Source organism: Bos indicus, chromosome 16 (genome assembly GCF_029378745.1).
Source record: "Bos indicus isolate NIAB-ARS_2022 breed Sahiwal x Tharparkar chromosome 16, NIAB-ARS_B.indTharparkar_mat_pri_1.0, whole genome shotgun sequence".
Classification (NCBI taxonomy): domain Eukaryota; kingdom Metazoa; phylum Chordata; class Mammalia; order Artiodactyla; family Bovidae; genus Bos; species Bos indicus.
The window spans coordinates 2,315,938-2,329,463 of record NC_091775.1 but is presented as its reverse complement, the minus strand read 5'-3'; the positions used below and the strand labels follow the sequence as shown (position 1 = coordinate 2,329,463).

General features: G+C 37.9%; 1 protein-coding gene across 6 annotated transcripts in view; it reads right to left on the bottom strand.

Annotated features, from left to right (window-relative positions):
* The window catches only part of MDM4 (MDM4 regulator of p53), a 51,913-nt gene that overhangs the window by 19,753 nt on the left and 18,634 nt on the right, over positions 1 to 13,526 (bottom strand). For 3 of the 6 annotated variants that reach the window (XM_070767775.1, XM_019976601.2, XM_019976600.2), the window contains 6 exons: positions 9,874 to 9,978; positions 8,383 to 8,457; positions 5,777 to 5,910; positions 4,742 to 4,797; positions 1,092 to 1,159; positions 325 to 424 (listed from right to left, as the gene is read on the bottom strand). In XM_070767775.1, coding sequence (XP_070623876.1) covers positions 325 to 424; positions 1,092 to 1,159; positions 4,742 to 4,797; positions 5,777 to 5,910; positions 8,383 to 8,457; positions 9,874 to 9,951 — 511 coding nt within the window. In that variant the 5' untranslated portion in view covers positions 9,952 to 9,978. The remainder of the gene's footprint in view (positions 1 to 324; positions 425 to 1,091; positions 1,160 to 4,741; positions 4,798 to 5,776; positions 5,911 to 8,382; positions 8,458 to 9,873; positions 9,979 to 13,526) is intronic. The other 3 variants (XM_070767776.1, XM_019976602.2, XR_011560696.1) reach the window with 2 other exon arrangements.

The window sequence follows — 13,526 nt, the reverse complement described above, 5'->3', positions numbered from 1 at the left end:
GGCAAATGGATGAATGCAGGGCTATCTTCTATTAGCATGCTAGCTGAAGATGGTCTTGCTCCGTCCTGGTCACCATGTGTTGCTAAAAGAGAACTACCATCTTCTTCAAAGTTAACAGTAGTAAGTAGGATAAAGAAAAGGTTTTCAGAAAGAGTGAAAATAGGTACGACATACACCGCTGCTACATCACATAAGAGACAGCATTAGTATTTTTTAGGGTTCTCGATGTAACTAACGGTCTTAACAGATGCCATTTCTAAAAGTCAACACCAGAAACAGAAGAAAGAGAAAGAAAAGTCTACATGGTTTTAATCCAAAACTTACCTTCTCTAGAATTTTTGCATTTATACTGTGAGGTAGGCAGTGTGGGAATATTGCCTTCTTCAGTTCTTTTCCTGGAATTGGAACTTTCCTCTACACTTTGCTGAAAGGAAGGGAAAGGCACCCATCAGTGCAGCAGAAATGACTGTGACCAGGGGATGTAGCAGTTCCATTCCAGCTCACCAGTGAGTGTGCGACACAATGGGTTACGCACCAGGAAAGAAAACGCTGGAGTTCACAACAGTCATCAAATACAGGCAACCTCTCCTTAACCCACTGTGGGAAAAAAATCTGCACAAAAGGTCCAAATCTACTGTTAAAAACAGGCTATCAATATAAAGCCTCTAGCCTACACAAAATCAGGCATAATGCAGAAAACATATACCAAGATGATCATAAAGGTTTTGCAGGTTTAGGGAAGCTTTAAGAAATGGCCTGACATGAACTTATTTGCAACAAGTCTGTTAAAATCTAATAAAGCAATTTCCTCAAACACCTATATACATACAACATCACACACAAGCCCCAAGAAAATGCAACTGGAAGAACTGAAGATCGGAAGTGCTACATCCCAAAGAAAGATTCAGAGACTGGAACTCTGTTATGGGCAGAACAGAGAAGGTTCGCTCTGTCCCTAGTCTTTGAACTCCCAAGAACCTTTCTTATTAAATTCTTACCACATTCAGGAAAGGTCTTGGGAGTCCAAGATCATAGGTACAGAGAAGGGGCCACTCTGTACAACAAAAGAAGTCACCGTGTGGTGATTTTACCTTCAGGTGGTCTTGACTTGGAATATCCATACTGTGCTCCTGTGCGATAGCGAGAGTCTGAGCAGCATCTGGATAGCAAGTAAAACAAAAGGAAAACCTTCCCTGGTAATAGCCATTCTTTCCACACCAAAAGGACCTCAGCAAACAACCCTGAAGCCAGGCTCGATCCCTAATTGTGACTGGCCAAGGCTCTCATCCAAAAGGAAAGGAAAAAAATTAAAACTAATAAAAATGGCATAGACCAAAAGAGGCTCTATTCAAAATATATTACCAAAATATAATCTGAAGAAAAATGAAAAATGAATTAAAAAATCTTCTTCCATATCATGCTTTCAAATGTAATATGACAGTGATTCCAAGCACGGAATAGTGGAGAGTATTTTATCAACTCCTATAGGCGTAGTTCCAAGTTTGCCTTTTTTAAACGATAAAATTTTGACTTTTTAATTTTTATTTTCAAGTGTTAAAGCTATAGAGAATTATGAAATCTAAAAACCTAGGTTTGCTTTATGACACAATAGCTCCCTCATGTAAAGTTACATTCTAAGTGTCAATGATATTTCACAGTTTAAACTATCATCACCAGGTATACACATTTTTTTAATGAATAAGTCTTATTTTTCCCAGTTCCTGTAAACATTTCCTAAGAAAGAGGAAGAAGATAAAGTTTCTCTCAAGGCCAACAAAAAGAAGTGAAGGAAAGAACAACGTGAGAGAACTTCTTAGATAATCAGAGAAAAATGTATTTCAAGGCCTTGCAAATTTTTCAAGCCAAAGAGAAGATGCAAATTTAGCCACAGGAAAAGAAAAGATGCAGAAAACTTAATAAGCTTGGACCACTCATTACATAAAGTTATACATAACTATATCCACTCAAATAAGTCTATCATGGATTGGGTTCATCAGCTATTACTAGGTCTAGAAATAAGACACTTAATAGAAAATGTCATTCCTCATCCAATAAAGACTTCCAGAGAAAGGATACAGATCCCACAACTGGTCTGACAAATCAGTTGTTTGGCACAGAGCAAATATTTTCAAAATTGTAATTACAAAGAGGATTATTTATAGAAGCATTTTTATAGATAAAATGAAGATACTGAAAGTTTTAAGAGCCAGCATTTTCTGAGCACAGCAGTTTTTAAAGATCAATTAACATATAATGCAGTGAAGCATTTTTTCAATGAAGTAATTTGATTACTGTCATTTCTAGTTCTAAATACTACCTTACTTAGGTTAAAACAATTAGAAGCAAAAAGAAATTACCAGTGAAAACTACAATGTACGAGGAAATTTCAATACAAAATTTGTCATATAAATTTCATTTTATTCGAATACATGTGGAAATTTGGAGAAATAATTTATAAAGAACCACCTTCATTTTTTCAACCATCAAAATAAAAGGTTTACTTTATTCGCAAAGGTATAAAGTAACTGACAGGGAAAGCAATTTTCTCATTTGTCCTTTCAAATAAAAAACATGCAATCCAATTTATGAAGAGCAACAGAGATGACCAACCATAAGCACTAATGCAAGTTCAAGTTTAGAACAACCAGTCAAAATTACTTTGGGGCAATTTCCTGGTTTTGATCACTGTACTGCAATTATATAAGTTAGTACCATTGGGGAATCTGGGAACTCTTTTCAGTATCTTTGAAACATTTTTGTAAGTGAAATTATTTAGAAGTGATAAATTAAAGAACGAAGAATGTTTTAAAGATTTAATGTTCAGATTTTTTAAAATGTGTTAAAAAATTAATTGGAGCAAATTTTTTAAAAGCAGGGATTAAAGAGACATCGATGTGTGGCATAAAGGAAAGAGCAAGGGCGGGACAGTCACAAATATCTGCTCTCTTATCAGTGGCATCTCATTTTGGGCAAATTACTCATTCTATTTAAAAAACAAAAACAAAACTCAAAAATCCTCAGTTTCTTCATCTCCAGACCTTCCTCATAGGGTTGTGAGGATAAACTGAAATGTGTGTTAGAGGAGAGTTCATTTAATATACAGCATGTTAAATTCTGATGAGGAAGTACGAGAAAGAAAATGAGAGAAAAAGTGAGAACTATGCTCACTCTAGATATTTAGAGAACAGATCAACCAGAAAGCAAATTTTACTGAAAGAATAGATCAGCAAATATAAAATTACTTGTGTATTTCAAGACAATAGTGACTATCCCAGGAAAACCATACTATTTCACGAGTGCCTGAACTTCAAAACAGTGTCATATCATCTGCAAGGCCTTCCCTCTAAAACAGAGCTTTACAGATGGGTACAGTGGCTCAGTGAAACCAACAGGCTTCAGAATTCAATGTAAGTTCACACTTACATTTCAGTATGAGAGCAGAGTCTCTTTGGTCTCACTGTAAAGAGTAAATCTTTATTAGGAATGGATTTTTTTCCCAACCTGTTTGTTTCAGTAAACTATTGAAAAATACCCAATCTAAAGAGATTACCAACTTGAGTTTTCTTCAAAGAACAATGTCACCTAAAATCTAATCTGAAACTCACAAAAGGGCTTCATGTAGGAATGGAGAAAGAAAAAAGTTTCATTATTTGTAAATTAGTGAGAGGGTTATATTTTAGCTGTATACAGTTTATTCACTTATCTCTAACACACCATACTTCAGACCCTAAAGCAGCCTGTTTCCTGCACAATACTAATAAATTAAACTCAAAGGGCAGTATTTAAAATATGTGGAATCAAGCAAAAGGTCAGGCGAATTGGCATTCAAATAACAGAAAACTAAAACCTTTAGGAAAAAAGGTTCTTTGGGGGTAGGGGAAGGGGACCTTTATAATAGATGGGTCAGGGTAACACCACATAAAGCCCGCAAAATATTAACACCGCTGAAAAAGGGATACATAGACCTTACATGGCTCTGATGTGATGCAATAAATGTATGAAGCACTACCCATGAAATCTTGGCACAAAATTTAACCTTGAACCTATCCAAACACTATTTGTTCAAGCACTATTTGTTCACCAAAAATAGAAGAGACAGAGAAACATGTTAAACAATGTCACAAGGACACAATCTGAAAATCAGAATGTGGGAAATTTATAAGACAAATGAAATGATCCATTTCTTCAACAAATAAATAATATAATGAAAAGAGGGTTAAGTTTTATAGATTAAAAATACTTAGCAAGACATATCAACCAAAAGCAAAGTGTGGACTTTGTTTGGATACTGATTTGAGTAAGTCCAATGTAAAAGATGTTTCTGAAACAACCGGAGTTAACATACGTGAGCTGGCTGCTGGGTAACGGCATGGAGTTACTATTTGTTTATTATTATTAATTCTGCTGGGTGTACTAGTGACGCTGTAATTATGTTTGAAGAAAAGTCCTTATCTGTGAGAGACTTAAAGCCTGTGTCAACGAAGCAAATATGGCAGAACACTAACAATTACTAAGTCTAAGAGGTGGGCTTTACTTATACTAATCTCTATTTTTAGTATACTTGAAAATTTTCACAATGAAAAGTCAAATAAATAGTAGCAACATTTTGTGTGACAGCCATCCCCCACAAGTCATGGCAAGACAGCATTCAATTTCCATCTAAATCCTCCCTGTTTTTCCATGATTTGCCCCCTCAAAGTTAAAGTTGTGATAAACACTGAAGAAATATGATGTGACATACCTGTAGCAGCAGTAGCTAATGTGACAAGATTCTTTCTTAGCATATCATAGAGAGGGCTGTAAAAGAGATAAAATAAAAAATTAATAATCACATGGTTTTCCATTAATACGTAAAATATATTTTTCATATGCTATGTCCCAACATTCTCTATAACATATAAAGAGGCAGATTTTTTCCCCCAGAATACATTTTTTTAAATTATTAAGTATCAGCATGTTAGTACCCAACCCCTTGTATTACTCTGCCCTCATAAAAAAATTTTACATTTTATTTCATAAGCTAATAGTAATCCAAGTAGGGAAATTTCCTTTAAGACTACTCCTTCCTTCTATATTTTATAGGAAGGGAGTCTTAGAAAAACTGATCACAAAGCTATAGAGAGAAAGAGAACACTGACTTCTCAACTACTAAATAGCTCCTGATTGTGTAAGTGAATAACCATATACCCCATGCAGCTGGAAAATGCCACACAACAGGTCAGAATAGCTCCAGTGTGATTCTTATGAAGCCCATCATTAACCTTAAACTGCCCAGAAATTCTACATTTCTCTTGTTGGCTCATTCTTCCTCTCTATAACACTGCTTCACAAAATCTAACCTAGTCACATCAAGCTCCTACCTACACCTTTACACACAATGTTCAATCTGCCAGAAGCTCTCCTTCAATAGGCTCCCCCGAGTATTTAATTATCCAGCTCTCAAGTCAAATAGCACTTCCTCAAGGAACGTTTCCTCAACCCCTAAGACCCTGAATCCCATGCCCCAGTACAGTCTCACGCACCTCTTTTATGTAACACTCACCATGTATAATTTTACTATGAGGAACAGTGTTTACTGTCTCACTACTCTTTAAACTCAGTAAAATTAGACACTGTGGCTCACTATCATGTTTCCAGTACCTCACAGTCGCCTGATATATGCAGGCCCAACAAATAACTTGTGGACTAAAGGATTAAATAAACATTAATAACCAATGGGGATTAAGTGGTTAGGTATAAGCACCCCAAAAGATAAGCAAACCCTCACTGTTTTTACCTTGGATCTTTCACAGAGAAGCTCTGACGACCTAGTAGTTCTCCCAAAAGATCTCCACCACAATATACCATATGCTGCTCCTGCTGATCATAAAGCTGCTTCACCATGATATACTGGCCTAGATAATGCATGACCTACATGGGAATAAAATACCACCAAGAGATTTGTCTAGTTGCAGCCCAAAGTACAAATTAAATGAGGAGGTAAGGTCAGTTTGTTTGCTAGAGAAAGAGATAACATATTACAAATATGATTATCAGTACTTGTGTAAGAGGTCCTACAACAGGATGCTACTGCTAAGTCACTTCAGTCGTGTCCGACTCTGTGCGACCCCATAGACGGAAGCCCACCAGGCTCCCCTGTCCCTGGGATTCTCCAGGCAAGAACACTGGAGTGGGTGCCGTTTCCTTCTCCAATGCATGAAAGTGAAAAGTGAAAGTGAAGTTGCTCAGTCGTGTCTGACTCTTAGCGGCCCCATGGACTGCAGCCTACCAGGCTCCTCCGTCCATGGGATTTCCCAGGCAAGAGTACTGGAGTGGGGTGCCATTGTTGCCTCCAATTACTAAGTTCATCTACTTACTATCATTCTGGACACTAAGAGACCCTTACTTTTTAGAACAGAAATATACCAGTCTGATAATGAGGAAAAGTGGTGAATTCACCAGGTATCCCCTTAAAAATGTTCTCACCAGTCCAAATAAAGGAATCTGTTCTATTATTAGAAGTAATAAACTTTAAATTTGCCTGGATCATAAAAATGTTTTCCAACTCTAGGGCACACAACTACTATAGACTTTGATGTGTGTTAAGTCTTTCTGGCAAATGGAAGTACAATGGTTAATAAGCCATCAGCACTATAAGTACATAAAACAATTTAAGTGTTTATCAAATAAAAATTTAGTCTATCTGACCTTTTCACAGAGTTAACAAAATGGAAGGGAAGACACAGAAGTTAGTGATTCAAAAATTTTTAATTATCTAATTTTCCAAATGTTTCCTCCAGGTGGTAGATTTTTTAAAAAATTGTGTGTGGGTAGTGTGTGTGTGAGCGTGTGCTCAGTTGTGTCCGACCCTTTGAGATCCCACGGACTAGAGCCTACTAGGTCCCTCTGTCCATAGAATTCTCCAGGCAAGAATATTGGAGTGGGTTGTAATTTCCTACTCCAGGGGATCTTCCCGACCCAGGGATCGAACCAGAATCTCTTGCACCTCCTGCAATGGCAGGCAGATTCTTTACCACTGCTCCACCTGAAAAGTCCTTTTTTTTCAATTGCTTAATAGTTAAGTTCACTTGATGACAGTAAGAATTTTATCACAGACCACAGAACAGATCAAAGCAGCAATTTTTATCTTTAGTCCCTGACTTCCCAAGAATTATTAGATATTTGCACAAAACTTTTCCCTACACTGTTTCTATTATACAGGAATTACGATGCTCTCAGGCTGTCCTCCATCCCAGGCAATGTGTCCCGGTATTAACAGAGCTCTCATATCTAATTGAATATCTAGAGAAAAGTAAGATGAGAAAGAACGTCTACCGTAAGGAAAAGGAAGTTTTACATTTATGTCTATCCAACTTTCAGAAAAAAATAAATCCACTCTAAGTATACAAAATAAGATCTTTAAATACACTACTCTGAATTTGTACATACTACCATTCTCATTATACAATACTGCCTCAATGCACATATGATAACCAATATTTAAAAATAAAAATGAGAAAATTCCTCTTTATGTACCAGTGTCAAGATTCATAATAAAGAGCTTATTGTGTAAACTGTCCAACTTTTCCCCCATAAAACAGTTTCCCGAAACAATATATACTTAATTCTGTCTTAACTCAGGCAAACTGCCATGCTACCGAAGGAGACTGCATAATGCATTATTACAACTTTATTGATATAAAAATCCACATTTTAATAAGAGTTTGCAAAAGTTTTATCAGAATTTTAAACATAAAGTCCAAAATGATACACTTAATTTAAAATGACAACGGAAATATGAGTATTCTAGAAAATCTGAAACGCCTCCAAATTTGTTTCCTAAAGCGGTAGAGTGACTCAGGCATACAGCACTGCTAACAGGTGTCGGCTGCTGTGCGTGCGCTCAGTTGTGTCCGTCTCTTTGCAACTCCATCGACTGTAGCCCGCCAGGCTCCTCTGTCCACAGAGTTCTCCAGGCAAGAATATTGGAGTGGGTTGCCATTTCCTCCTCCAGGGGATCTTCCCAGCCCAGGGATCGAACCCATATCTCTTGTGTCTCCTGCACTAGCAGGCAGATTCTTTCCCACTGTACCACCTGGAAAGCCCTGATAAGCTTTTATGAAAAGTCAAAAGAAGCTTGATAATTTTGTTCCTTCCCTCTGTTTAAGAAGGGTTAGATATTTACCCTACTAAATCCAAGCAGTTCAAGGAGACTGTTTTAATAGAGTTTTTTCCACTTAAAAGAATTTAATTTGTTTTTGTTTTTAAAAAAGTTATTTAAATGCTAAGTATTTTAAATAACTCACGTCCTCAGAAGAGTATGTGACCAGGGACTGAGCCCACACCCTCCGCACCGGAAGCCAAAGTCTTAACCCCTGGGCCACTAGGGGAGTCCCAGCTTACCTCTTTAACAGTGAACATTTCACCTTGTGCACCTGCTGCTTGCAAAATCTTCAAAAGAGGCAGTTTTGGTCGTACCTGATATAAACATAGAATAAACTTGCTATTTACATTTCAATCAGAGTGGTCTCTGAAATCCAAGGGAAAAACAAACCTTAAACTTTTTTTTTTTTTTTAACAAACCCTGGTAGACATTTAGCATCTAGTAACTACGGATGATCAGACTATTACTTGCTGATTTTCTGAAAAATCACATTTTCAAAAGACAGCATGTTCATATCCACTAGGATGGCTATAACAAAGTGTTGGAGAGGATATAAAGAAACTGGAACCCTTATGCACTGCTAATGGGAATGTAAAATGGTGCAGCAACTGTGAAAAACAGTTTGGCAGTTACTCAAGAAGTTAAACATAGAATTACCGTATGACCCAGCAGTTCCACTTCTAGGTATAAATCCAAAAGAACTGAAAGCAGGGACTCAAGTAAGTATCTGTACACCACTATTCATAGCAGCATTATTCGTAATAGCCAAAATATGGAAACAACCTAAATACCACTGACAGATGAATGGACAGGGTGTGGTATACACATATAAGGAATAGTGACTCTGCCATCTCCTGAGTCTGATTGTGGAGTATATCTTTAGTCAAACAATTTAATTTTTTTCAATTTATATGATTAAATTTGTTTCTTTCTTCCTCTTACAGCCTCTTAGGTTTTGTCTTAAAGTTGCTCTTATTCTAAAGTTTTACAACATCTCCTAAATGTCCTTCTAATATTTTTTATCATTTCACTTTTTACATTAAATCTATCTCTTTTTTGTTTAAGGTTTGAGGTCTTCCTTTGTTTCCGTCTAGAGATGGCCAATTAAGAAAAAGCCCTTTATTACATAAGCCACATTTTCCCTTATCAAATCCAAATTCCAGCTTTATCATAAACTAAGGTACATAATACTATATATGGTGCAATACATATCAAATAATAAACAAAATTTTTTATTTTCATGTTAAAGGAAAAAATCTGGAACACGACACACCAAATTGGTAACAGTGTTATCTTAGGGGGCGAGAACTTTGAGGGAAGAAAGGAGGAGATGGTCACAGGAATCTCTACAGATAAAATGTGATAAATTGAATTTTTTTATAAGAATACACTTGCTATAATTACAATTTAAAACTGATTTTTAAAGAAAACAAACTAGCTACAATGAAGTGAGAAAGAAGACAAATATATAACTTGGCCCCAAATTCTCCACTAGCCAGTCATATCCTAAAGCAGGGTGGTGTTTAAAATGTGCCATTTTGAGCAATCTGTAACCTTTAAATATTTATTTAACAGATGATCAATTCAAATTTATGAGCACTGATGCTATTTATGACATTTAAAAAGTAATCTTTTCTGCTCTACATAAAATCCTAGTCAGTGAAGTCAGCTACATGCCCCTATCTATTCAAAAACTTGAAGAAAAACAGGAATGCCTAAAAATAATTTACCTGATTGGTTTGTTCTGGAGAGATCCTGCGAGCACTGTCAGATGCTGAACATGGGGCAGAGGTGGAAAACGATGTCATTTTGGCAGTGAAGTGACGTGAAGTCTGCTGTTAAGTTTAAACGGAAAAAAAATTATAAAATATCTTCTAAAGTAGAAAATTCTCTTTAGGATATACCAAAAAGAAAAGCAGCAAGCAGAAGTAAAAAAAGACACATATATCAGAGCACCCTACGCAAGTGCAATATACCCTTGCTGCGGTTCTTCTGATCACTTTCCAGTTGATTCTGCAAAAAACGGAAGAACATAATTAAGAGTAAAAACCATCTATACTTCCCTCAAGTGAAGTCTGCAAGAGAAATCAGTTCAGGCATGTTCCAACCTCTACACTGATGATGATGAGTACACTATTTTAGCTGAAAGTGAAACTTACAATCATTACCTCCCCTGTAGATCACATAGTTCTCTAGTATCGCCTCCTCTTTTGGACAGTGCTCAAGAGCACCCCCTAGGAGACAGATGCAGGGCTGAGGGAATTACCAAGATTAAGTAACAGGGTTAAGATTCCAAGAGCAGGCCTAGGAAAACCTCTGCAACATGTTGAAACATGTCTTGGCAAGAGACCACAGGAAAAGTTAAAGTCAAAATATTCAGTATCAGTTAAAACAGCTTTTAAAATGTGCCAAGCCCGAAGAGTATATAGCAACTGAATACCTATAAAATGGGTTAAACCAAGCTGGACATACAACATCAAAGGAGAGATACAGGAATTGAAATAAAAGTAAGGTTTAATTATTTTTCACCTTTTATCTCTTGTCCTTTAAAACAAAACAAAACAAAAACCCTACAGGGGTTTCCCTGATGGTCCAGTGGTTAAGAATCCAGCTTGCAATCCAGGGAACACTGGTTCAATTTCCGGTCAAGGAAGATCCCACGTGCCACAGAGCAACCAAGCCCATGCACAACAACGACCGAGCCCGCGCTGCAACTACTTACAGCCTGCAGGCCTAGAGCCCATGACAAGAGAAGCCACCACACACCGGACAAAGGGCCACTCCCACCTGCCCCAACTGGAGAAAGCCTGCATGCAGCAACCAAGACCTACCACAGTCAAAATTAAATAGATCTCTATTAAAAAAAAAAAACTAGAGAAAGAAAAAAATTTTAAATAAACTTGTGTTTACCCTCAGAACTTTTTCTAGTAAAAAGCTGATAAAAGTCAGCGAAATTTATAAATAAAATAAAATCAACAGAGTCCGGCTTGCAGGTAACAAGACTCCTCACTCTTCTGACAAGACTTATTAAAGACAACAAAGTATAAATTCAACCCTCAGGACTTCCCTGGTGGTCCAGAGGTTAAGAACCTGCCTTCCAACACAGGGGACACAGGTTTGATCCCAGGTCAGGGAACTAAGATCCCTCACGCTGTGGGGCTCTGGAGCCCAGCCACCACAAGCCTGCGCATCGCAACAAAGAGCCCACGACACATTCGAAGACTCTACAACTAAGATCCAATGCAGTCAAAACTAAATATTTTTTTAGTGCTATCCTAAATTATTTAAATTCAACCCTCTATCAGCTTCCCTTGTTATAAAATGGAAGTCAAACGGTACATAACTTGTCATTTTAAAGCAGCTAGTTTTTTTTTCTTAATGAATTTATGGCTGCGCTGGCTCTCCATTGTTGCTCGAGGGCTCTCTAGTTGGAGTGTGAGGGCTTCTCTTGTTGCAGGGCACAGGCTCCAGGGCACACAGGTCTCAGCAGCTGCGGTGTGTGGGCTCAGTAGTTGTGGCACCATGGTCTTAGCTGTCCTCGAACATGTGGGATTTTCCTGGACCAGGGATCAAGCCAGTGTTCCTGCACTGTAAGGCAGGCTTGTAACCTATGGACTACCAGGGAAGCCCTAAAACAGCTAGTTTTTAAGTGGCATTTCAAAGCTATTAAAAAAAAAAACCCTCATCTCCCTGAACCTACTAGTCCTAGTCTCCAATGGCCGCACTTACGCAGGTCAGGGACCTGGAAGCTATCCGTGATTCCTTTTTTCTCTCACCCTTCACAAATCGGAAGGTGTATCTTCAAAATAAAACGTGTCACTATTTCCATTATTACTATATTAAGAAAGCCTTCCTCAGCGATCAATGCAAAGAAATAGAGGAAAACAACAGAATAGGAAAGACTAGAGATCTTTTCAAGGAGATTAAAGATATCAGGGAACATTTCATGCAAAGATGGGCTCGATAAAGGACAGAAATGGTATGGACTTAACGGAAGCAGAAGATATTAAGAGGTGGCAAGAATACACAGAAGAACTGTACAAAAAAGATCCTCATGACGAAGATAATCATGATGATGTGATCACTGACCTAGAGCCAGACATCCTGGAATGTGAAGTCAAGTGGGCCTTAGAAAGCATCACTACGAACAAAGCTAGTGGAGGTGATGGAATTCCAGTGGAGCTATTTCAAATCCTGAAAGATGATGCTGTGAAAGTGCTGCACTCAATATGCCAGCAAATTTGGAAAACTCAGCAGTGGCCACAGGACTGGAAAAGGTCAGTTTTCATTCCAATCCCAAAGAAAGGCAATGCCAAAGAATGCTCAAACTACCGCACAATTGCACTCATCTCACACGCTAGTAAAGTATAATACTCAAAATTCTCCAAGCCAGGCTTCAGCAATACGTGAACCGTGAACTTCCTGATGTTCAAGCTGGTTTTAGAAAAGGCAGAGGAACCAGAGATCAAATTGCCAACATCCGCTGGATCGTGGAAAAAGCAAGAGAATTCCAGAAAAACATCTATTTCTGCTTTATTGACTATGCCAAAGCCTTTGACTGTATGGATCACAATAAACTGTGGAAAATTCTGAAAGAGATGGGAATACCAGACCACCTGACCTGTCTCTTGAGAAATCTGTATGCAGGTCAGGAAGCAACAGTTAGAACTGGACATGGAACAACAGACTGGTTCCAAATAGGAAAAGGAGTACGTCAAGGCTGTATATTGTCACCCTGCTTATTTAACTTCTATGCAGAGTACATCATGAGAAACGCTGGGCTGGAAGAAGCACAAGCTGGAATCAAGATTGCCAGGAGAAATATCAATAACCTCAGATGTGCAGATGACACCACCCTTATGGCAGAAAGGGAAGAGGAACTAAAAAGCCTCTTGATGAAAGTGAAAAGAGGAGAGTGAAAATGTTGGCTTAAAGCTCAACATTCAGAAAACGAAGATCATGGCATCCGGTCCCATCACTTCATGGGAAATAGATGGGGAAACAGTGGAAACAGTGTCAGATTTTATTTTTTGGGGCTCCAAAATCACTGCAGATGGTGACTACAGTCATGAAATTAAAAGACGCTTACTCCTTGGAAGGAAAGTTATGACCAACCTAGATAGCATATTCAAAAGCAGAGACATTACTTTGCCAACAAAGGTCCGTCTAGTCAGGGCTATGGTTTTTCCTGTGGTCACGTATGGATGTGAGAATTGGACTGTGAAGAAGGCTGAGCGCCGAGGAATTGATGCTTTGGAACTGTGGTGTTGGAGAAGACTCTTGAGAGTCCCTTGGACTGCAAGGAGATCCAACCAGTCCTTTCTGAAGGAGATCAGCCCAGGGATTTCTTTGGAGGGAATGATGCTGAAGCTGAAACTCCAGT